This window comes from Ambystoma mexicanum, chromosome 5p (assembly GCF_040938575.1).
Source record: "Ambystoma mexicanum isolate Mex_15411 chromosome 5p, UKY_AmexF1_1, whole genome shotgun sequence".
Classification (NCBI taxonomy): domain Eukaryota; kingdom Metazoa; phylum Chordata; class Amphibia; order Caudata; family Ambystomatidae; genus Ambystoma; species Ambystoma mexicanum.
This window is the reverse complement of record NC_090930.1, coordinates 173,802,926-173,825,058: the sequence shown is the minus strand read 5'-3', so window position 1 is coordinate 173,825,058 and position 22,133 is coordinate 173,802,926. Positions and strand designations below refer to the sequence as shown.

The 22,133-nt window shown below is 46.2% G+C and overlaps 1 protein-coding gene across 1 annotated transcript in view; it reads left to right on the top strand.

Moving 5' to 3' along the window:
* The window catches only part of ATRX (ATRX chromatin remodeler), a 2,430,811-nt gene that overhangs the window by 102,771 nt on the left and 2,305,907 nt on the right, over positions 1-22,133 (top strand). The window contains exon 3 of the mRNA XM_069612585.1: positions 9,662-9,708. Coding sequence (XP_069468686.1) covers positions 9,662-9,708 — 47 coding nt within the window. The remainder of the gene's footprint in view (positions 1-9,661; positions 9,709-22,133) is intronic.

The window sequence follows — 22,133 nt, the reverse complement described above, 5'->3', positions numbered from 1 at the left end:
AGAGTAAAGAGAGGGGGTGACCACATGTTACGTGGAAACAAACACTGGTACTCCAAACCAGTCGCACCACAAAAGTCCTCGCTGGGAAGTGCAGGGGTAGAGATGCATTGTGTGTACTGTCAGCCCAAGGGATCTCTATATGATTTGTAAAAGATGGGTGGTGGTAAGGCGAGGAATATTCTAGGTAAACGCAGGAAGGGCCCAACCGGTGGAGCCTCTATCTGAAACACAGGACCAACACTCCGGGGGTTGAGCTCAAGCATCTAGGACAACACTGGGTGATGTAATTCCAGGGCGGTAAGCCAATCCTGCAGTCGCACCAGGTACAGGAAATGGATCGGAGCCAGTGAACCAGTCACATGGCCACAAGTGCCCATCAGCAGGTGGCTATGGGAAAGGGACACTGGACGGAGTGGTGTTGCTCGGATGACCAATCCAAATGGTGTATCTGTTCCAGGGTGGTGGTCAGCTGTCAGAGTATCCACCACAGGGTTTGCTAAGGTCTTTATTTCGCTGGTACTGTGAAAGTCTCCTTTCCCACCAGAAGTAGGCTGTCTTGTGTTCGGTTCTCAATGGTGCTGACAAATGTCAGTATAATAAAGGTCTGGGGGTCGGCACAAATACTAATTGCAAATTGTTCCAGGGTGGTCTGAGAATAGATATGGTGCCACATGGGGAGACAATGTGTTGGGATACTGTTGAACTGTTTGCACCAGTCATGCATCACTAACATACCTCCAGCACTAAGGATAGGACGCAATCCAGCCAATGAGATTCCTAGGAAACATCAAAAATATCAACTTACTAAATTTCAAGTGTTTCTAAGGGTCTGGATCATTGTGTTTTATAGTATAACTAATGTTTTCATCAATCAGTTCTATTCCACTGTTCTGTTTTATTTGTGCCTGCCCAGCTGTAATAAACAGTGTTACTGCTTGCCTGGTGTGTGTTCCACTTTGAGTACTAGTTTTTATGGTGTGATCGGAGGACCGCCGAGGACAACCTAGTAAAGGAAGCAGTCGGCAAAATTCCAAATCTCAAACTAACATACAGTGAATGTTCTAAGGAGGGGGAATTTGAATCCAGTTGAGTACTATCACAAGCTGTTGGTTGCAAAGGCCAATAATCCATACCCAACTTGGGAGATGCATTCCAACCGCTCCCTTGCTTTTATTTTATTGCTTCCTTTAAATTTGAATTGGTGGAATTTAAACGGGTCATTGGGTGTTCCCATGCATCAAAAACTCCTATGACACTGCACATGGACTTTGTATGTGAAATCCATTTAATGCTGTTCGCCCCGTTGAATGATCACAAATCTTTTACAGCATCCTAATGAAACGCTAGAGCATCCGATTTCCATAAACGTTCCAGTATAGGGCAGGGTTGAACGCTACCTGATTGCCTATTGGGATGACAAGATTGCCTATGGCTAGGCCTTACCCTGTGTCCCTGATCTCCACCTCGTTGGAGGCTGTGAACATGGACACGTGGTCACCCGTCTTTTCATGACAATATTTACCCCAAGCTTTTGTCTTTAGCGCTTCAGGACTGGCCAGCCTAGGTGCGTGCTTCAACCGACCAGATTAACCACATGCAGCCAGGAAGTTTTGAAGCTCTTAGACTCTAGGAGATACCACTCTGACGCAATACTCTGAATTACACGCTTGGCACAGGGGGTATCGGGTTAATGTATTTAATATTACAACCTACCTCCTTGTACGCATCACACAAGTCAAAGCAGAAGCAAATATGATATAACCTAGCATCACACCAAGATCGCCATGTGAGCAAAGGGCATGTTTGAATACAGAACAAGTGGTTGTTTTAGTAACGGCATGAGTGACCTGGGACCTATGCTATGTTGTGATATACTACACGCCTTTCAGTCTCAAATGCACCCTGTAAGTCCCCAATTTAGACTCACGTTTTTTTTAAGAGCAGAATGTGCCGCACATGAAACCGTGCCTTCCAAGGTGTCGCGAGTGCTGCTTGGCTGGGCCCAGCTATCTCCTTCCTGCCACTGCTATGGACTCTTCACCGGACTCGTCCACAGACCCACTGACCCCTGTGAGTCTGCTGCTCGATGGGCGAATTCACTCCCTCCTTTCTGTTTGTGCCTTATATCTAAGAAGGGCCCTGGTCTGTCTACACATGTATGAGTCAACTCTGCTACTTGGAATGTTAAGGCCTAACGCTTCAGAGTGTCACTTTGCTTTTTGACAATAGTCTTCTATGTGCAAACTATTAAAGAAGTGTTTGTATTTGTTCAGTTACTGTCTTTATTAGTTGCGTCTTAATTCTCGCAGAGTACAGACGTGTTATCTGTGTTTGCGTATTTCCTGTCCTTGCCTCTTTGTGCAGTTGACTCAGGAAGGAACCCTTCGTGGTTTCTAGCTTTGCTGAAGCAGGAAGACAGAACTTTGTGGCCTTTCGTTAAACCACAATATATTTTCAAAGCAAGTGTATGCACCTGCTCTGTCTAAAGCATGTGCTGTAGACCATTGTATTCAATTAACATGTTTAGCAACTTGTCATTAACAGTCAATTGTTGGCCATTGTTTCTGGCTACCTACAAGTCGCCTGATGTGTGAACAAGCAGTCTTACCGTAGGTTCGTTATCATGACGTGACTGTGGTTAAGTTAAGCTCAAGAGGAGGGGGCACTATTTGGGAGAAGGACCAATTTTTTTCTGAAACGTAAGCTCTAAAACTGCAAATTTCCTGGTGTTAATATAGCCCCATAGTTGGAAGCCATACATAGCTGCGGGTAAAGCGTGTTACTTATATAAACCCACAGCTGCGGATAGTGAGCCACTACTGCATCTGATAAGATTGAACTGCCCCACTGCACTTTTCTAAGTTAGTTGCTGTTTTAAGCACCTGATGAGAAAATGTGTGAATAAGTTTGCTCAGTGTGTATTGCTACATAACTGTCTCCATTTTGCTAGTACATTCGGGCAGTGTGACTTAGATGTAAAGAACTGTATTGGCCTCTGGTTCTAGGCTAATGCTGTATTCTGAGTAATGGTGCTTGTGTGTATGACCTCACAAGTTGTCATTACTGTGGCATTCATGTGTCAATGTCTGTGTTCACCATTTACCAATTAGGATTAAGACATGGATAATGGATTCTTTGCATAAGTGTTTTCGCCACGGATAGCTCTGCAAATACAATTTATCCTACAGGCGGCAGTGTTGTGCTTTTAATTATTCTAGCTTGGGGATCATGCTTCTCCCTGTCGTATTTTTCAGCTTCTGCCAAATCGTGACCTTCATTAAGTTACGTTTAATTGTTCTTCCTAATGGCCCAATTTGTTATATTTCTAAAGGACATGGCTATGGGACCGCTGATTGTGGCCCGATCAATCAGAGCACAGTGTATTGTCCTTAAACTCTGGCATCTAGTATCATTTTATGTTGCTCTTCCGTGATCTCACTACTGCAAACGTAACCCTGGGAAAGCTTTTCGCTCCCCCTTGCTTTAATCAATCATTGTGCAGCATTTCACCTGTGGCTGTGTGAATGTTGCAACTGGGAATATGTGCCGTTCAGTGAGGGTTTGGATGCTGCTTTCTACTATGGGCTGGTGGATAGATTTTCATGCTTCAGAAATGGCTGAATTAAATCTAGGTGTGTATTCAGCTAATGTAAATTAAGAGTGATCATACATTCATCAATATATACACTTCTACATTAATTGATGTTCATTGCAACAGGGTTTGGATAAAGGTACATGACTGGGTCTACAAGGGATGTATTGTGGCTTGGTTGAAGCAAGGCTACTAGTGCTCTGTTGACCTAAGCATGAAGCCTTTTGCTAAATGGGGCTGCTTGCTTTGTTGCAGTGCGCTTTTCTCCAGTCTTTCGCAGCTTATATTTTCACGCAGGTTGGGGACGTTGAATAAATGTGCACATATTCTCATACTCCACTACACAAGGCAGCACTAGCCTGTGAAAAACACTACTTTTCTCAGGAAATGCATGACGATAGGATTTTCCTGATCTGGCAAGGCAGGAAGAGTGCAAAAAGACCAGATCGACAAGGAACAAACGAGAAACCTTGTGGCATGGTCATATTGGACACAGCCAAAGAGGTGGCAAGGCAAAAAAAGAGTAAACAGTATGTATAAGTAACAGCTACCACTGTCTTTGAGCACATTTTAGCTAACTAGAAAATTCCTTTGTGTAGTCAAGGATCATACAAAAGAAACCCTGTTGCAATGCATTGGAAGATGCATTGTGCTGTGTTAAATTACCCAAACAAGCAACAAAATTGAGACTAAAGGAAACTCAATCTGAAGGACTAGTCGGTTTCCCCATAACAACGAGCAAAAGGAAAGGCCAGTGGAGTGAAGCTGAAGGCTTCACTTCAAAAAGCCATAGACATGGTGTAAAAGCAAAAGGTTTGGATGTCTGTAGAATATGGAGGGAAAGATGCTAACACAGGCTTGCTCAGCTTCTTTCTCAGTGACTCAAATATTAATAAGGCACAATCCACAGCATTTTCCTAATACTTGCTTTCTTAATAAAGCTAAATTATACTAACCAGTCCTTTATGTTCTGATCTAGCCTATTTATACTACCCTAATATGCCTAGCGTGACTGTAAAAACAGAATACACCCTCATGAAGTTTAGAAACTAATATGAAAAAGTGGCCCCATGAACAGAAGATCAAATTAAGATGGCTGCACACATTAACCAAATAACCTTCCCTTGCCAGCCATTGCTCCCATACTTGACTTTCTATCACACTTATACCTTATGATTTTTAAGTTCCGCCCCGGGAAACCTTTAGCTATAACCGACGACCTTGACTCTACGAAAGGTTACCAGACTTGTACCTATATCTACTTGTTATGTTTGTTGTTATATGAATAACTTTCAAGCACCAGAATTTGTTACTCAAGGTGCCTTAGCAAAAGTGGTGCACACCCCCCCCCCCCCCCCCATCAGCTGAACTGTGCAGCCTCTCATATTTCCGATTCATTGTATATATGTCACACACATCAGCTTCACTCTACTGGACATTTGCTTATTGTTATGGGGAAACTGGTCCTTTTGCCTTTTTGGTAACTTTTTGACTGCTCACAGGATCTTAAAATGTAGTGGAATTTTTGTTTACTTTTATGCATGCCTAAATACCAGCTGGTGGCAGCATTTACATTTTTACCATTTTTGTGTTTTCTAGTGTGCACAATTATGTGTAACCTCTAATTTGATGCTGATAATATATATTTTATAAGCTATAAAGAAATTAATTAAATGTTTTATTAGTATTTTGTGTTAAGGTTTTATTGAACTATATACACAAATAAAAAAATAAATTCAAGTGTGCACATTTGCATTTACCGCGTCTAGCAACTAAAAGTGGCTAGTGCCCTACAATGGTCAGGCCATGAGATATAATTTGTGCTTTGTCTGTATTGTTTGGCTTTCTTCCTGCCTCATCAGGTCAGGAAATCCCAAATAAGTCCAATATCAATTACCTAGAGCTTCTGGCAGTTTTTCTGGCGCTCAAGGTTTTTCAACTTCAACAGTGTGGTTCGAATTTGCATGTACAATTCCATAGCGATGTTCTAAATCAACATTTGAAATTGGGCAATCCAGCACAATGTCTGTCTTTAGGAAGTACACATCCGGGTCACATCAACGTTGAAGCAAACTCCCGCATCTGCCAATTTGTGACGAGTTACGAGTGGGAGATGAACACCAGTGTTTGCACCAAGATCTTCCAGCAATGGGGTGCTCCACCGGTGGACCTCTTTGCAACCTCAACAAACAGGAAATTTCCTCTTTATGCTTCCAGGGACGGTCTCGGAGTGTCTTCCTTGGGGGACGCTCTCGAGATCTCTTGGGACAGCATGAAAGCTTACGCCTTGTCTCTTTTTCCGCTGATTCATCGGTTGCTCTGAAAACTCAGGAATGCTTCCAGCTGCACTCTCCTCTTCATAGCTCCTTGGTAACCAGCCAGGTTCTGGTTTTTAGAACTGCAGCACCTGTCGGTGTCCAGCCCGATCAGGTTGCCACAGATTCCCAACCATCTTCACCAGAGCAATTACCAGTTGGTGCACCCCTCCCCACAATCCTTCAGCTTGGCAGCCTGGTAACCGAGTTCAAGTCCTTGGTGCAGTTCAACCTTTAAGAGGATAACATGGGCATAATTCAGGCGGCACATAAGCCTTCTACGAGGGCTCAGTAGAAGAGCAAATGGCTTTGATTTTGCCATTTGTGTCTAGCTAAACTGCTTGATCCAGACTGGCCTCTATTGACTGTCTTGTCTGTTCTCTGACCTTGCAGCCTCTGACATCCATGTCTTATCATGCAGGACATACCTATCTGCCATTGCGGCTTATCTGTCTACAGACACTGGCTCTTTTTCACTGGCAAACCCAGTCATCAAGAGACTTTTTGCAGGTGGTATTCATCTTTTTCCTCCGGTTAGGCGTCCTCATCCAAAATGGGATTTGAATGTGGTCCTCACCGCTTTGTCATAAGCCTTTTGAACCTATGGTCACTACCGAGCTCAATAACCTTGCTTGGCCTTCTTGATTGCGGTAACATCTGCGAGAAGAATAAGTGAGCTTCAAGCTCTGTCGAATGTCAGTTCCTAACTTGCCACAAGGATAAGGTTGTGCTTCACACTCATCCTTCTTTCCTGCCCAAAGTTGTCTCCAAGTTCCCTTTTAAACCAGTCCATATCCGTACTGGTTTTCTTTCTGAACCCGGTCTCCGATGCAGAGCGGGTTTAACACAACCTGGATGTCGGATAGTTCTGAAGTTTTACCTCAACAGAACAAGCAAACAAAGTTCTTCACAACTTTTTGTTAAGTTTGGTGACGCAAAAGGGAACACTGCCTCGAATGAATCTCTCGCTGGATAGCTTCATGCATCTCCAAGGCCTACAAAATTCAGGACCTTCAGCCCCAAAGGGTATTCATGCGCATTTGGTCTGGGGCAATCCGGCTGCTGTCCTTTGGGAGTCCATAGCCTAGGCTGCTGCACTGGCTTCCCCTTGGCTTTTTGCAGACATTGTCTTGACCTGAGCTCCCGGGCTGATGCCCAATTCGGCCAGGTAGTTCTTAAAAAATTAGTTCCAATAAGGGACATTTCCATCCTCCTTTTTTCCTTTGGTCAGTGCTTGGGTCTCCCACAAGTATGGAGGAAATGGACAGGACGTAGGAGTATAACAGTTACTCACCGTAGTGACTACCTTACTCCTAGTACATAGTTCCCTTTCCTCCATAAGCCCACCCACTGTCCCTTCTAATGACTATCCTCTTTTGCTGAATGGTCCTTGACCTGCCCATAAAGTACTGAAGGGAGATGTGTGGCGCTCACGAAAGCGGGGCTGCTGTCCCATGCGGTGGGCCTGCGTAAAAATAAAAGGACACAATGCTTAAAAAGTGCTCTGGTCCTGTCCTGATGGACAATGTCCCACAAGTATGGAGAAAAGGGGCCTATGGACGTCGCTACGGTGAGTAACTTTTTCAGTCTGGTATTACTCCAACACTAGACCGATTTAGGGATGGACATCCCTGATCGGTTATGGCAGCTGATCTGCAGTGATGCACAGAAATCCTCCATGTCCACCCAATAAAAACTTCACAGGTTTTAACTTATAGATGGCACCACCAACTAGACTTGCAAAGATGTATCCGGGGGTTAGCGACCGATGCTGGAGGGGGTGCAGGGGGAAAAGAATCCTACTGGCACATTTGGTAGAAATGTGAAGTCATTTAAAAGTCTTTTCGGCTTTCCTGGATTAAAGAGCTTGAAATAATAGAGTACTCGAGAAAACACTGCCCATTACTAGCTCTTTTTGGGTTGTAAATAAACGACACAAGCACTTGCTGCACATGATCCACCATATACTGCTTGCATCTTGAGCCTGCTTGAATCTGAAGCGAGGTACATCCTCACCACCCTTGCTTACAAGCAGAGAATGGGTAGCTAGTGTCAGAACATTACCAAACTCATTACCATAACAGGGCCAAACCCAAACTGCCTCAATGAGACTGGGCAAAACTTGGAGCTGGATTTTCACGTAAAGTATAACATTGTCTGAATTGGGAGGTGGATGCTAGTATGTAATGCGGGATATAGAAAGAGATGTCCAGGTTATACATCCGGGGGGAGCATGTGAATATGGTTATAAGTAGGGACCCATGTCCGTGGTAGGGAAAGGCCCTGCAGAATAATAATTCCTCTGAAACTTTATCGGACCATGACATGGAGTTAAATAGCGCGGGGTAAGACTAGGTGGGGGCGAGATAGTTATGTTCATTCTGTGAGAAATGTTTAATAGGGAGTGTCGTTGTATAGCAAATTTCTTTTAATTACAATATTAATTATCTAAGGACCATCAGATAGAGATGCATTAAGTGTACTTGCGTTCAATGTATTAACTAGCCAATCTCCGTTCACTTCTAATTATTAAAAGAGCATCTTGGTGTTTGAATTGAAACACATTTCTACCTAGACTACTGCATCCTTGTTTATAATTTATGCACAAATCTCAAAAATAACAAGCCATGTCCATGCAGGAGCCTTTCCTCTCAACACACGAGGATAAATTGTTTTTTAGGACCTGATTCTCTAAAATACATCTGTGTACATGTACACCACCAATACTCTTACAGCATCCTGTTATGTTTTAATTGAACAGAACAAAATCCATGAGAAGCTATGAGAATCTCATATCGGTAAAGCATGGATAGTAGTTTCCAAGAATGGTACAATTGAAAAGCTGTTGCTTGATCAAGCTCATAAACCAGGCCAACTGGACCTACGCTTGCTTTACTGTCAAATGTACCACTCGAGGCCATATGAAAGCCATAACTATTTTAGTTTTGCTGATTACTTTCAGAAAGCACTACCACATTGGCACAAGCTAATAGATTGACAAATGATTCAAGATGTACTAAGCAATGTGTTTACACTGTCCTATCACATACCCTCAACCAGGAGGCAATGATGCTTGCTTATCAAGCCATAGCATGTTAATGTTATAGTCGTAAGTGGCGAAGGAAAATTACTTAACAGCATTATTTCAGCTTATCTGTTTCACAGCCCCATCCGCTCAACCTTTCAGCAGGTAAGTGCAGTATAAAAGAATAGGGTACATGAATTATGATTGCAGTGGAAGTACCCATTTAAATTGTATAAATCTAAATATTCTACAGATATGTTTCACATGGTGATTATTTTCATCTGGATTTATATTGTACTCTGAAATGATCTACTATAACTATTGTGGTTAGGTACACGTTCTGCATGATCCAATTACTGAAAACCAAAGTTGACACTTAAATTACGGTTTAGTAAACTAGTTGTAATATTTTGGTAAAAGATGCAAACATACGATTACTGCCAAGTAACTTTCTTTTTGAAGTCGCCGTAATAAGATGCATTTTTTCCCTATATATTTTGACCCAATAGCATGGTCTGGGCTGTTGTAGCTTTTTATTGCATCATGTATTCATGTCAGAGCTATGCATAATGTACACAAGGCATCTAATCTGCAGAATTTAAACCAGCTTCATGTTCTTATAGAAGGTATTACTGCTACTGGCTTTGAAATTGCTGTTAAGCAAATATGCACTTTTTGTTGTAAGTTTTCCATTCAACTAAATGGCACACCTTTTCCTCATTTATGTAGCTTTAACCAAGTCTGCAAAGCAGGATTCAGTGGAAAACATGGAAGAGGTATGGCTGTGTTTATACATATTCATTTATGCAATCAACATGGTTATGAATTAATTGCATTTGAACTTCATGGTGTACCGTAGAGTTTTATTTTTTGGAGACGTGAGTTATCAGTAGCACTGAAGTCTACTTAGCAAATGTCTGCAGACCTCACATCAACAAGTTGTAATTGCAGATGTTTTTCTCCATTCTGTATAATCGAGTTATGCTGGCGCCAGATGTTACATTTTTAACCTGTATTGCACAGCACAACAAATTGTCTTTAAACTGTTGGCAACACATGTGGCAGTGTACAATATCATTCTCCTCCGTTTATTGCACTGAGTCAGCTCTGCTTAGTGATTTTGTCACTTAATACATTGTCCATGTAAATAAGTCATTTATTTGCTACTATTGACGTTCCCAGTGAGAACCTACTTGGCAGATTAAATCGTCCAGGGGCTTGTTTTAATTAAATTAAAGTTTAACTTGCAGTCTCATGGCTATCTACGTATTGGAGTACAATTTTCAGGTTCCACTAAATAGCCCTACAAAAATTGCTCTTCATTTACAGGAATTACATCATTTTGTTTGTTTGCAAATTCAGCTGATGCTTGAACATTCTCTGCATGTGCATATGGCAAGTAAAGGACAATGCACAGCAGGCATCCAGTTTCATAATGTTTTCACCCAAACACTTTGGTCCTCAAACGTTTATTTTTTTTTTATAAGCCTTCATTATTTGTACATCTCAAGAACATAAGACACAGATTTCCCAAACATATAAATCATATCATTTCACCTTTCAAACCACTCGCTTGTCCTCTCCACAAAATGTTGAGAACTCAGCGACGATTACCCTATTTGAGCACAATTTCAACCCCCTCCACCCAATTTAACAAAAATACTGATGTCTGGCAGATCAGTAGTCCATGCATTTCATATAGTCTCCCTGTTGATATTCCTTGGAATCCTCATTCACAGTATCGAGAAATTTTCCAACCGACGTTCTCTATGATAGTAATACACTCCCTATCTTTAACATATTCATAGAAAGGCATGTTCCATTTACCAGGGAGCATACTTTTTCCATAGCTACTAACCCCCATATCTTGACCCACCATAGGGCCACAACTGGACCCTCTTCCTTTTCCTATCCGTGAGCAAGTGTCATTCTTGCCATTGTCAAATGTGTAAGCAGGGTAGCTTAAGCACCTCTAGCCGCAAATAGGTCTTAGGCGACAGCCCCCAGAATCAGCCAATACTGGTGGAGTGCATGGAAGATGCACTCCTACTATATCCTTGGTGTGGCTTAGGATCTCCTTCCAGAATATTTGAGTCTTTGGGCAGGACCACCACATATGTCCCAGGTGTCATACCACCCCATAATTCCTCCAGCACAAAGGCGATAACCGATTGTTATACTTATGTATTATTTGCAGAGTCTGGTACCACTTTGCAGGCCCATTCTTTGATGGCTGTGCATTTTGATGCTTTATGGGCTCTCCGTCAAATCTGGCCCCGCTCTTGCTCAGTGATTGTGACTCCCAAGACCCATATCTGTTCATGCACAGGAGTCTGTCCTCCGGTAATGCCCTGTCTAGCAAGCAGTAAATGCTCGACACGCCCTTCTGCAGCATCCCATCCCACCCCACATCAGTTTCTAGGCCCAATAGGTTTTGCGTACTCGCATCCTTGACAGCCCTATGTGAGACCCAATTTCGTATCGGAGTATAGCAAAACCTCTTCCGTTCCGTAAGCTGATTAATTTTACAGTCCTCAAACTGCAAAGGGGATCTCCCTTGATAATCTGCTAGTATCAGCATAGAGAGAGGCCCCCAACCCTCCTAGAAACTATTGCTCCATCTCGGGGCAAAATCACTGGTACATGCCATTAGGGTATAGGGCCCAAGACCCAGAGCGTGTCCCATCCAACGTAATGCCTGGTCCCAATATCTTAGGGAACATTTGGTTGCCTCTAATAAAAGGCCACCCACCCCACTCGTCACCTAGAAGCAGTAAAGACCTGAGCGGGAGACTTGTAGCTCCTTGTTAGTGTACACTAACCCATTTTCCCTTCGTGTGAGAACCAGTTCAGCATTGGGGCGATCTGATCCGCCATTTAGATACCTCACCAGTTTGGAAATACCTAAGCCCCACATTGGCAACAACCCAGACAATCGTAGACCTTCTCTTTATCCATATAAAACGGGACCTCCTTCTGCACATTTTTCAACATTTGGGCTGTAATCTTGATTGAGAGAGAGCTGATCACATATAAATAGCGGGGTAGTAATGTTATTTTGGTGGTTTTTCTGGAGAACCATGATGGCTCTTGTAGGTTCCATCTACAAGTCCTCAATTAGGTTCTTCTATAGGAGGGCTATATGTGCCCCATATAGTTCCCCATAGTCCCCGGTCAACTTGATTCCCAGGTATTCTATTTCCTTTGGTTCCCAGACCAGAGAAACTATTGTACCAGCCCTCCACCTCCCCTGGTTCCTCTGTTTTATAGTAGGTCCTCTTAGATTTAGAGTAATCGTGAACCCAGGGGCATTTGCAAAATCGTGTAGCAGGGACATAACCCTTGGCAAGGATCGAGAAGCATCACACAGGAATAGTATCACATCTGCGTATAAGGCAATTTTGTGAGTAGTTATACTCCTACGTCCTGCCCCCTTTCCTCCATACTTGTGGGACGTTCCGTCCATCGTGATGGGACCACTTTTGAAGCATTAAAAATAACTTTTTGCCCTTTCATTCGTGAATGTAGCCCCGCCTGCCTGAGCTCTGCCCTGCGCATCACCCTTTAGTCCTTTTCTCCACGCGGGCGGACGCACTTGCATCTTGGGGAATATTTTTCTTTTTGTTCCCTTGTCCTTCATATTCTTGCTCCAGTTCCATAGTCGTCTTTCATTCGTCTATGCCGGAGCGTCTGGGATTAGTGTCCTGTTCTTCATGCGAACATCGATTTGCGAGGGCGGATCCCCACTGTGTTTGGGGTGTTTGGGGTGTTTGGTTCCGGAACACCGGGGGGACTCGTGCTTCTACTGCGGCTCCCTCTCCGTCCAGGCACTCCAGCGTCGACTTGTCAGGTGGGAGGTGTTCCAGCGGATTCCTCCTCCACATTTACAGCAGTTTATTGAAGAAAAAGAAGTGGCCAGTAAATTCCTTCCTTTTTTTGGCACCCTGGCCAGGGGACTCCTTCCCAGGGTCTTCTGGTTCTGGGTGGGGCCCAAGTGCTCTGGCACCACAGATCTCCTTGAGGTGTCCCGAAAGGGATATAACCTGGAGTCCGGAGTTTCCGCCAAGGTTCCCTGTAGGGGGGCTGCCAGCACTGTATCTTCATCCGAGGTTCCCCATCTGGGGCTAAGGTTAAGCCCAGTATTTCTGGGGCTGTTTTCACTGGGGTAATTCCTGAGGTTTCCAAATCTGGAACTGTGTACCGAGACTAGTATCGAGGTTTCCGTTAATGATGATCCCCAACTTGGGGCTATATCGAAGACGGGCAAGATTGAGGGCCCCCCTCCGAGTGCTCTGGCTATAGGGGAAACCTTCCCACACACAGGCCTGTGGTCAAAATGATCCTGCTGAGGGGGCAAAGAAGGCAGTTAATCACCAAGTCTTCAAGTTCCGGCTCCGCCGAGGTTCCCTGTCACAAGGCTAAAATGGAACATAAGTCCCCGGATACCCCTGTGGTGGCAACAGCCTCACTGACACCTGTGGCAGTGTTAACCTCTGGCAGTAACAAAATGGCGGTCCAACCCCTGTGGTTTGCGGTGGCCATTTTGATTACTTTTCACACCAACGTTCTCAACGGCTGGCACTGAGAGGCCCGTTTTTGGGGCTGATCTGCTTTTTCCACGTTATGTGGATAATCTGTTCCGCCCGCCAATGGATTGGTGCTCTTTCTGCTGCCACAGTCTCGCTCCCTCCTATGTCTGCTTCCTTGGTATTCGTGGATCCAGTTGGTGGAGGGCCGTCTTGGCAACCATCCTCTTTTTAATCCTGGGGGGTGGGGGTGGGCTGGTTATGCTCTTCAGACCTTTACCTACTCCAGTGCCTAGGCGTTCTTCCGAGGATGCATTTTTTGGCAAGTTTCAGACGCTAAATCATTTTGATCCTATGCAGACCTACTTTAAGGATCTATGCAAGTAAATGTATCCTAAGCTACCTGAACCATAACCTGCTCCGGCATTTCCTTTGCAGTATCCGGTAGTGCCACCTACCCCCCCTCCCACTTTCGGTGGGGCCCCTCTTTCCTCTGCCTCCACTTTCACCTGTGCAAGAGACTCCTGCTGCACAGTCAAGTCTGCCCACGGGGACTGAGGTGCCATGTGCTGCGGATCAGGATTCTGTTCCTGCCGCACTGGATGAAGATCAAGCAGACCAGGATATTGATGAACCAGCTGCTATATGTTGTGGATATGACAGCATTGCTAAATAATCAATACCCGAACCTACGGCTCCACAAGAAGGTGTACTTTCTGGAGCCTTTACTCTCATCACAGGAGCGTACCAGCCTTTTCCTTAAATAGGATGTCCTGGCCGAAACCTGCAAGGCCTGGGAAAAACCTCATTCCGGGCAGCACCTAAACGAGAAAATTGACGCTTGCTAAAAGCTACACACATCTGAGGACATATCCTTAACTGCATGTCCACTCTCCATCACTGGTGGCAGCAGCTACGCTCCAGTCTAAGTCATCCTGTACGTCCTCTATGGCAGCTTACCAAGTCCTTTCCAAAAGGACAAGCTTCTTGACACCATTTGGGGGAAAAAAGTATTATCCAATTTGGCCCTTCAGCTGCAACAAGCCAATACTGAGGTCATCCTGGCAGTTGATAATTTCAAGCTGTGGAAGGAGCTTGCAGAGTTTCAGAAATGTATTCCTCCCAACAGGCTCGAAGAATTTAAGGGTGGCTTATCCGATGCCAGAGTTCTGGCTCAGGACCTGCTGAAGGCTGTGGCCATCATGTCGACACTTCCGCTTGGGGCATTGTGGTTGGAGTAGATATATCCCGACAAGCATGGCTGCATGCTACAAATTTCTCGACAGAGGTTTAGGACAAAGTACTTCATCTTCCCTTCGAAGGTAAGGAACTATTCTAATTCTCCACTGATGAGGAGCGCACCAAAACAAAGGCAAGCATGCAAACTGCTACATCTTGTCGGTCATTGCCAAACGCCAGCTAAAGCAGCTTATACTCGTGGGTAGGGGTCTCAGACGAGGTCTTTCTCAGGTTTCAGAGGATTCAGAACCGCAGTGCAAAAGCTCCTGCTGGTGGGCCTCGCTGCAACAGCAACGACAAGGTTGCCGGTTTTTCTCTTGGTGAACAGCCTCCTCTTCGGCAACAGGTGGTCTCACCACCGATTTAATGATGCTTTCAATTGGCCTCACGAGACTCGGTTGCAAGGATATATATCGTCTGATCTGGAGGTGTGGCAGACTATCGTAGAAGATCAAATGGGACCACAAAGACCAGATATTCCTCCAAGGTTCCCCATCTAGGGGCTAAGACTAATCTCAAAGCTTCTGGGCCTGCTTCAACTGGGGTGATTCCAGAGTTTTCTCAGTCTGGGACTAAACGTACTGAGCCTAGTCTAGAGCGTTCCTGTCCTGTAAAGGTACCAGGGTAAAACGGAGAGGATGCCCAATCAGGGCCTTTTTCAAAGACAAGCGGGATCGAGCTTGTGTGACCCTAAGATTTACCACAAACAATCTTATGGTTGTACCAGTCCTGCTGAGGTGGCAAAGAAAGAGGGCAAGACCCTAGGTCTTCAAGCACTGGCCCTGCATAGGATCCCTCGCTGAGGGCTAATTATTCTGCAGAAACCAAAATGGCTGAAAAGCGCTCCAGGTCTGCTAGTACAGGCTCGGCCGAGTTTCCCTCACTGAGGTGTAATCCATGTAGTGATAATGGCCTCACTAAACCTGTGACGCTGATCACTTCAGGCAGTGACAAAATGGCAGTTCATCCACATGCTCTGAAGCAGCTATTTTGATGAGCTCTACACCAACTTTCTCAACGGCTAGTACAGAGGGGCCTACCTTTGGGGGTCAATGCCAGTCTTCCTAGCATTGGACAATTGCAGATTTATTAACCATGTGCTCCTTTCCCTGATCGCCTCCCTCAGGTCATCATGGTGGTTCCAGAGACTCTCGGGCCTGATGGCTTCATGTGTCCTAGCCTTACCTTACGCAAGACTGACAATGAGGCGCACATAGTTTGTGCTGCAGAGCTGCGAGTCTCAAGCTTTGTACCCAGACTCCGAAAAGTATTCCGATACCATCCTTCATAACGGATCTTCAATGGTGGTCAACCTCCATCAACGTTTCAGTGGGAACCTCCTTCCAGGACTCCTTCCCACAGTGGTTATAACACATTCCTCCCTTCTAGGGGAGCAACATTGGGTCACCTCGAGGTGTAAGTTCTGTGGACCCCCCACCACTCCCCCCAGAACAGAATGTTTCATATCAACTACCTAGAGCTCCTGGCAGTTTATCTGGCATTGAAAGCTTTCCAGCCTTCTATCAACAGTGGTGCAAATTCGCACAGACAATTCTGTAGCTTTTTCTACGTCAACAAATGGGGGCATAGGGGGGCACCAGAGCGCCTCCTCTGGTGAATATAGCTATCCACATTTGGAATTGGGCAGTCCAACACAATGTTTGGGGCTGCTTCAATCAGTTATTCCCAGTGTTTTCCCAGCCTGGGTCTAAATGTACCAAGCCTAGTCTTGAGTTATCCTGTAATGTAACTAAAGATACCAGGGCTATTCCCGAGAATCCCCAAACAGGGGCTGTAATCAAAACCAGCAGGATCATAGGGCCCCCTTTTAGGGGCTCTGGCTTCTGGATGTGACCCTAAGCTTTCTCTCAAACGATCTTGTGGTTGTACTGGGTCCTTCTGAGGGGGGTAAAGGAGGAGGGCAAGGGCCTGAAGTCTTCAAGGTTCCCTCACTTAGAGCTACATCTTCTGCAGAAACTAAAGGGGCTAAAAAGCGCCCCAGGTCTGCTAGTACCAGCTAAAATGTATTCACAAAGCCCCTACACAATTCCTCTGGTGACAATGGCCTCACTAAAAACTGGGTGGCACAAAACTTTAGGAGGTGACAAAATGGCGGTTCAATCATGCGGTCATAATGCAGGAGGCGCGTAGGCCTTTTACAGGAGCACAGTACAAAAGTAAATGACTTTCTGTTGACCGCGTCTTGTCTATTGTATCTGAACATATGTCAGCCGTTGCAGCTGGTCTTTCTACAGATAATTGTTGTTTTTGTCTGACAAACCCAGTAATCGAGAGGCATTTTGTTGGCTACTGCCGACCACACCACCTCACCCAAAATGGGATTGAAACGTGGGCCCCAACGTTTGGGGTCCCAAGCCATTTGAACCAATGTTCACTACGGAGCTCAAGTTTCTCTTGGAATGTGATGGCCTTCATTGCATTAACGCCTGCGAGAGGAATAAGCGAGTTTCAAGCTCTCTCCAACATCCATTCCTAATTTTCCATTCCTAATTTTCCACAAGTGGTTTCTGAATTCCATTTAAACCAGTCGATGATATTACTGGTTTTCTTTCCGAATCTGGTCTCTGATGCCGAGCAGGTTTTACACAACCTAGACATCGGACGTGCTTGTACGTTTTACCTCGACAGAATGGGCGAACTTGGAAGTTCTTCACAACTCTTGGTTACGTTTGGTGACCCAAAAGGAAAACCAGCCTCGAAAGCGTCCATCTGTCGTTGCATAGTTTCATTTATTTCGGGAGGCCTACAAAACTCAAGGCCTTCAGCCCCAAAGGGCTTTCATGCACATCTGGTCCGTGGCAAAGCGGCTGCTGTTGCCTTCCAAAAATACATCCCTTGGGAGTCCATAGCCAAGGCTGCTACGTGGGCTTCCCCTCGGCTTTTTGCAGACATTGTCTTGACTGGAGCTCTCGGGCTGATGCCCAATTTGACCAGGCAGTTCTTAAGAATTTGTTCCAATAAGGGACATTTCCATCCACCCAGGTTCCCTTTGGTCAGTGCTTGGGAATCTCCCACAAGTATGGAGCAAAGGGGAAGGGACGTGGGAGTATGACAGTTACTCACTGTAGTGACTACCTTACTCCCATAGTCCCCTTTCCTCCATAAGCCCGTCCGCCATCCCCTCTAAGTATCCTCTATTTTGTTAATGGTCCTTCAACTTTAGCGATAGCAAAGGACCGAAGGGTGATGTGTGAGGCGGAACTCGGGGCTAAGGTAATGTGCGGTGGCCCTGCGTAAAAATAAAAGGATAGTTATTTTTGATGCTTCAAAAGTTCTCCAGTCCCATCCCGATGGACGGAATGTCCCACAAGTATGGAGGAAAGGGTACTTTGGACAAGGAGTAAGGCAGTAACTTTGTCTTTGCTAACTACCCAACAAAATATCTCATCCAATCTGATTACCCCAGCTAGTGGCTCCATGGCCATTTCGAAAATTAATGGTGAAAGGGGACATTTTTTTTTTGCCTGCCCCGCCTAACCTTTCTTAAGCCTGTTTAAGTTTTCCATTAAGCACCAATTTCATGGATGGGATCTGAAAATTAGACATTACGATAAGTATGAATTCTGACCCACACCCAAATGCTTCAAATGCCCAGCTCAGGAACCCCCAATCCAGACTATCAAATGCCCTAGTGGCATCTACGGCTGCTACTGAGAATTTCTGCCCTGATGTCCTCCCCCAGCTAATGGCGTCCACTGCCCTTTTTATTTTATCCGGTGTCATCCCAAAATAAATGCTGCCTGATCCGGGTGGGTGATCTTGGGCAACACCCACATCTGTTGTTTGGATAGTACCTTTGCGTACAGTTTTACATCACCATTAAGTGGGATATAGGCTGGTTACTGGCCCCCTCCCTCCAGGAAGCGTTCAGTGTTTTCATAGGGGTCCATTTCGAACACCCACCTGAGATTTTTTGCATAGCTACATCAAATTGAACACCCTGCCCCTCCTAGTTAGAAGCCCATTCCAAAGCTCCCCACAGTCTAATATTGCAGCACAATCTATTTTCAGCATCTTCCTGCTTACTCATAACCTTATCCAGTTGTTGCCCAAGAGCATCCACTCGCTTGGCAGTTCATCCTGCTCAAACCCCTGCTAACACAAGTTGTTTCCACCTTGTCCACTCATTTCTCCAGTGCCAACATCTAGGTCTAGGGATACTGCCACTTTTGAGGTGGTCTGTAATTCACTCCCAAAGTCTCAGAGCAGCCCACCTAACAGACTTCAAACGCTCAGGAACATGAAATGATTCCAGATCCTGGATCCCCTACTTAAAGTGCACAAGATCAGGGGCCACCACCACCATAAGGGGCCTACAGCCCCGTACCCCAATGCCAGGTTCTGGTACCACCTGAGCACGTGTCTCACCAACACCCTAGTCTCAGACTCCAATGCGCGCCCCCACTCTCTCCCAGCCTTATAATTCAAACATCAGGGGTATTCTCTCAAGTCCGTGGACTTTTCAATTGTGCTACCACTCCACTTCTAATCGCACCCCCAGCTTCCTTTGTACCTGCTCCTTCTGTCCACTTGGAGGATCCACTTCAATGCCTGGATCCCATTCCACAAGGCAGTGATACTGTATCCTGGGGCCGCTGTGGGAAGGACCATGTTCTCTTTCTCTGTGTGCTACTCGGAGCACGCAACTTGGGGTCCACATGAGCATCCAGCGACTGCCTGCCTCTGCAAGGGAGCAGCAGAGCCTGCTAAGAAAAGGAGGCCCCTCTCAGAGTATTTTCCCGAGCTGGGTGTCACTCCATAGAGATGACCTGCTGGGTATAAGGCTTCCGATGCCCAGCCTTTGCATCGGGCACTGCACCAATGGGGAATAACAGCCGCCCGACTCTGCAATCCCCTCTCTTTAGGGGAAGCCCTGGGTCGATAATGAAGCAGGATTCACTGCTGCAGGGAAGAGAGCCAGTGAAAACTTTGTGGCCAGCTGTGGCAGGTATCCTCGGCTGCCGTTACTGCTCACAAGCGTCTGCCATCTAGCCTCGGCCGACAGGATTTTTGTTCCGTTCTCAGACACCTGCGAAGAGGTGCCAAACTTTCAGGTTTAGAGCATTATATAGGTCCTGACATCCACATTGAGGGTTTGCGCTCTGACATATCTATCGTTCTGCTGTTACCAAATTACTTTTTTTTTTAATTTAAAATTTTTATTTTGAACCAAAGAGTACAGACATATCTTCAAATGTGGTTGAGACTTGTGCATAGACTATTTCCATATTCATCGTGCACATCCCTTACTCCCCATAACACACACCCCCCCCCCCCCCCGCCACCCACCCTGTTACTGCCACCAACATGGCGGCTACCCATCCAACTTCAAATCCCTCTCTCCCCCCAATTGCATATGTACGTATAAATGTGGTTCCTTGCACGTCTTTATGGATCAGTCAGTAGGTGCGAAGTCGTATTGTATGTTATTGAGTATAGCTTAAATATCTGCCAATGTGCTCAAGTGGTCAGCTTGTACGGGTTTGTTGTGGCGTCTTAGGACAGAGCATTCTACTGAGCATATTCTGGTTAATAGGGATCGCCAGGCCTGCTTAGTTGGGGCCATGTCTGTTTGCCAATGGAGGATCATGATGTTTCAGGCTGAGAAAAGGACCATGTGCACTAGATTCCTAACCATTGGGTCATTGTGCCAGTCTTTGTCCCAACCCCAAATAGCATTGGGCCCGGGGCTAGGTCCAAGGTGACCCGTGTATTCCAGTGGTATGTTTAGGAACAATTGGTCAGAATGATCTTCGGGCAAGTACATAGGATATGCTCCATTGTACCGAGTCCCCTGCAGGGTCTCCAGCCATGAGGAGGGTGTATGTGTGCGCCCCATTCTATGTAGTTTGCTTGGTGTGTAGCAAAGTCTTTGGATCAGTTTGAATTGAATCTCCCTGTTGCGAATATTGTATGAGGTTATGGGTATAGCGTCAATGAAATTGTAGATATCCCCTCGGTCATTCGGGATTTCCAAGTCGCTGGACCATTGTGTTGCTCGTGTCTGGTTTAGAGTTTGGGGTGCAGATGTAGGATGCACATAGGTGTGGGTAGAGAGGTCACATACTCTTAGGTCCCGTCCCCCTTTCTGTCATACTGCAAGGGCGTCCCTCGCTAGGGACGGGAGACAGAACCTTTTTCACCAGAAAAAAACCTTCTTCCACTTTAAATTTAAAGGTGCGTGGGGGCGCTGCCCTGGGAGCATGGGCTCCCCTGACTCAACCCACCTGCGCCACTGCTCAGTCCTCTTTTCCGTCTCGACGAGAATGGTCCGCTTTGACCAGCGCTCCTGGGTTAGGCCTCCAGACTTGTAATTTCACACGCTCTTCCCCCAGAAAAGTTTCCTTTTGGTCGTCTTGTCATTAATCAGATCACTCGGTCCTCTGGCGCCACGCTCCTTCCTTGCACAGTTTGACAGCAGCAGGCTCTAGTAGGTGATCAGCCTTCAAGGGGGATCTTCCTTATGGCTGACCCCCACGCTCTCTGCCTCCGCTGCCTTGGCCCTGACCACGACCGAGAGTCCTCTACCACGTGCAATGCGCTTACATGCTCTGAAATCAAGTAGCCCGGGGTGGGGGTGCTCTTCGGGAGTTTGCCTCCAGAGGACTCGGAGAAAATTGTCAGGACAATTCCAGGTCCAAGGCAGGGGCACTGTTTTAATCTGCCGATAGCAGGAAGGATCTTTCAGGTTCGTGGACCAGTGCAGGTAATGAGGCTACTACAGCTACCAGCCGCCAGACTGAGGGGTCGCTAGATCATACCGGTGACTGCACTGAAGGGCCACAAGGCTCTATTACCGGGTCTACACCCGAGGGGCGATGCCCTAGTACCAGACAGAGGTCCGAGGGGGCGGGGGGGCGGCGCCTGTACGCACCACGTACCCCGCAAAAGCGACTCCTCCCCCAGGAGGCGCAAGAGCGGGCGGGACCTTTCAGGTCCTGACCAGGGCAGGTACCAAGGCTGCTTGCTGCAGCTACCAGCCGTCAGGCCGAGGGGTCGCGAGGTCGCGAGATCCTACCGGGTACTGCGCTGAGGAGCCGCAAGGCTCAATTACTGGGTCTAAACCAGAGGGGCTACGCCCTAGTACCGGGCGGAGGCGCCTGTATGCACCTCTGTGGTGTCCCCAGTGGTCTAACCTCTCTCCTTGGCTGTTCAACCAATACCTGGCACATCTTGGCCACTGCATTGCCACTCTCTGCCCCAGCTTTCAGTGCTATGCGGAAGACTCGGCTCATTTTCAGGCTGCCTTCGGCCACCTCCTCTCCAACTTTCTTCTTTGACTGTCTGCTATCCAAGACTTGTGTGCTGCCAATGACCTCTGCCTTAATGCTAGTAAGACTGAGATTCTACTCATTGGCACACCCGCTCCCTCCTTTCCTGTCACTCTCTGGCTGGCCTCTCTTGGCCCTCTTCCG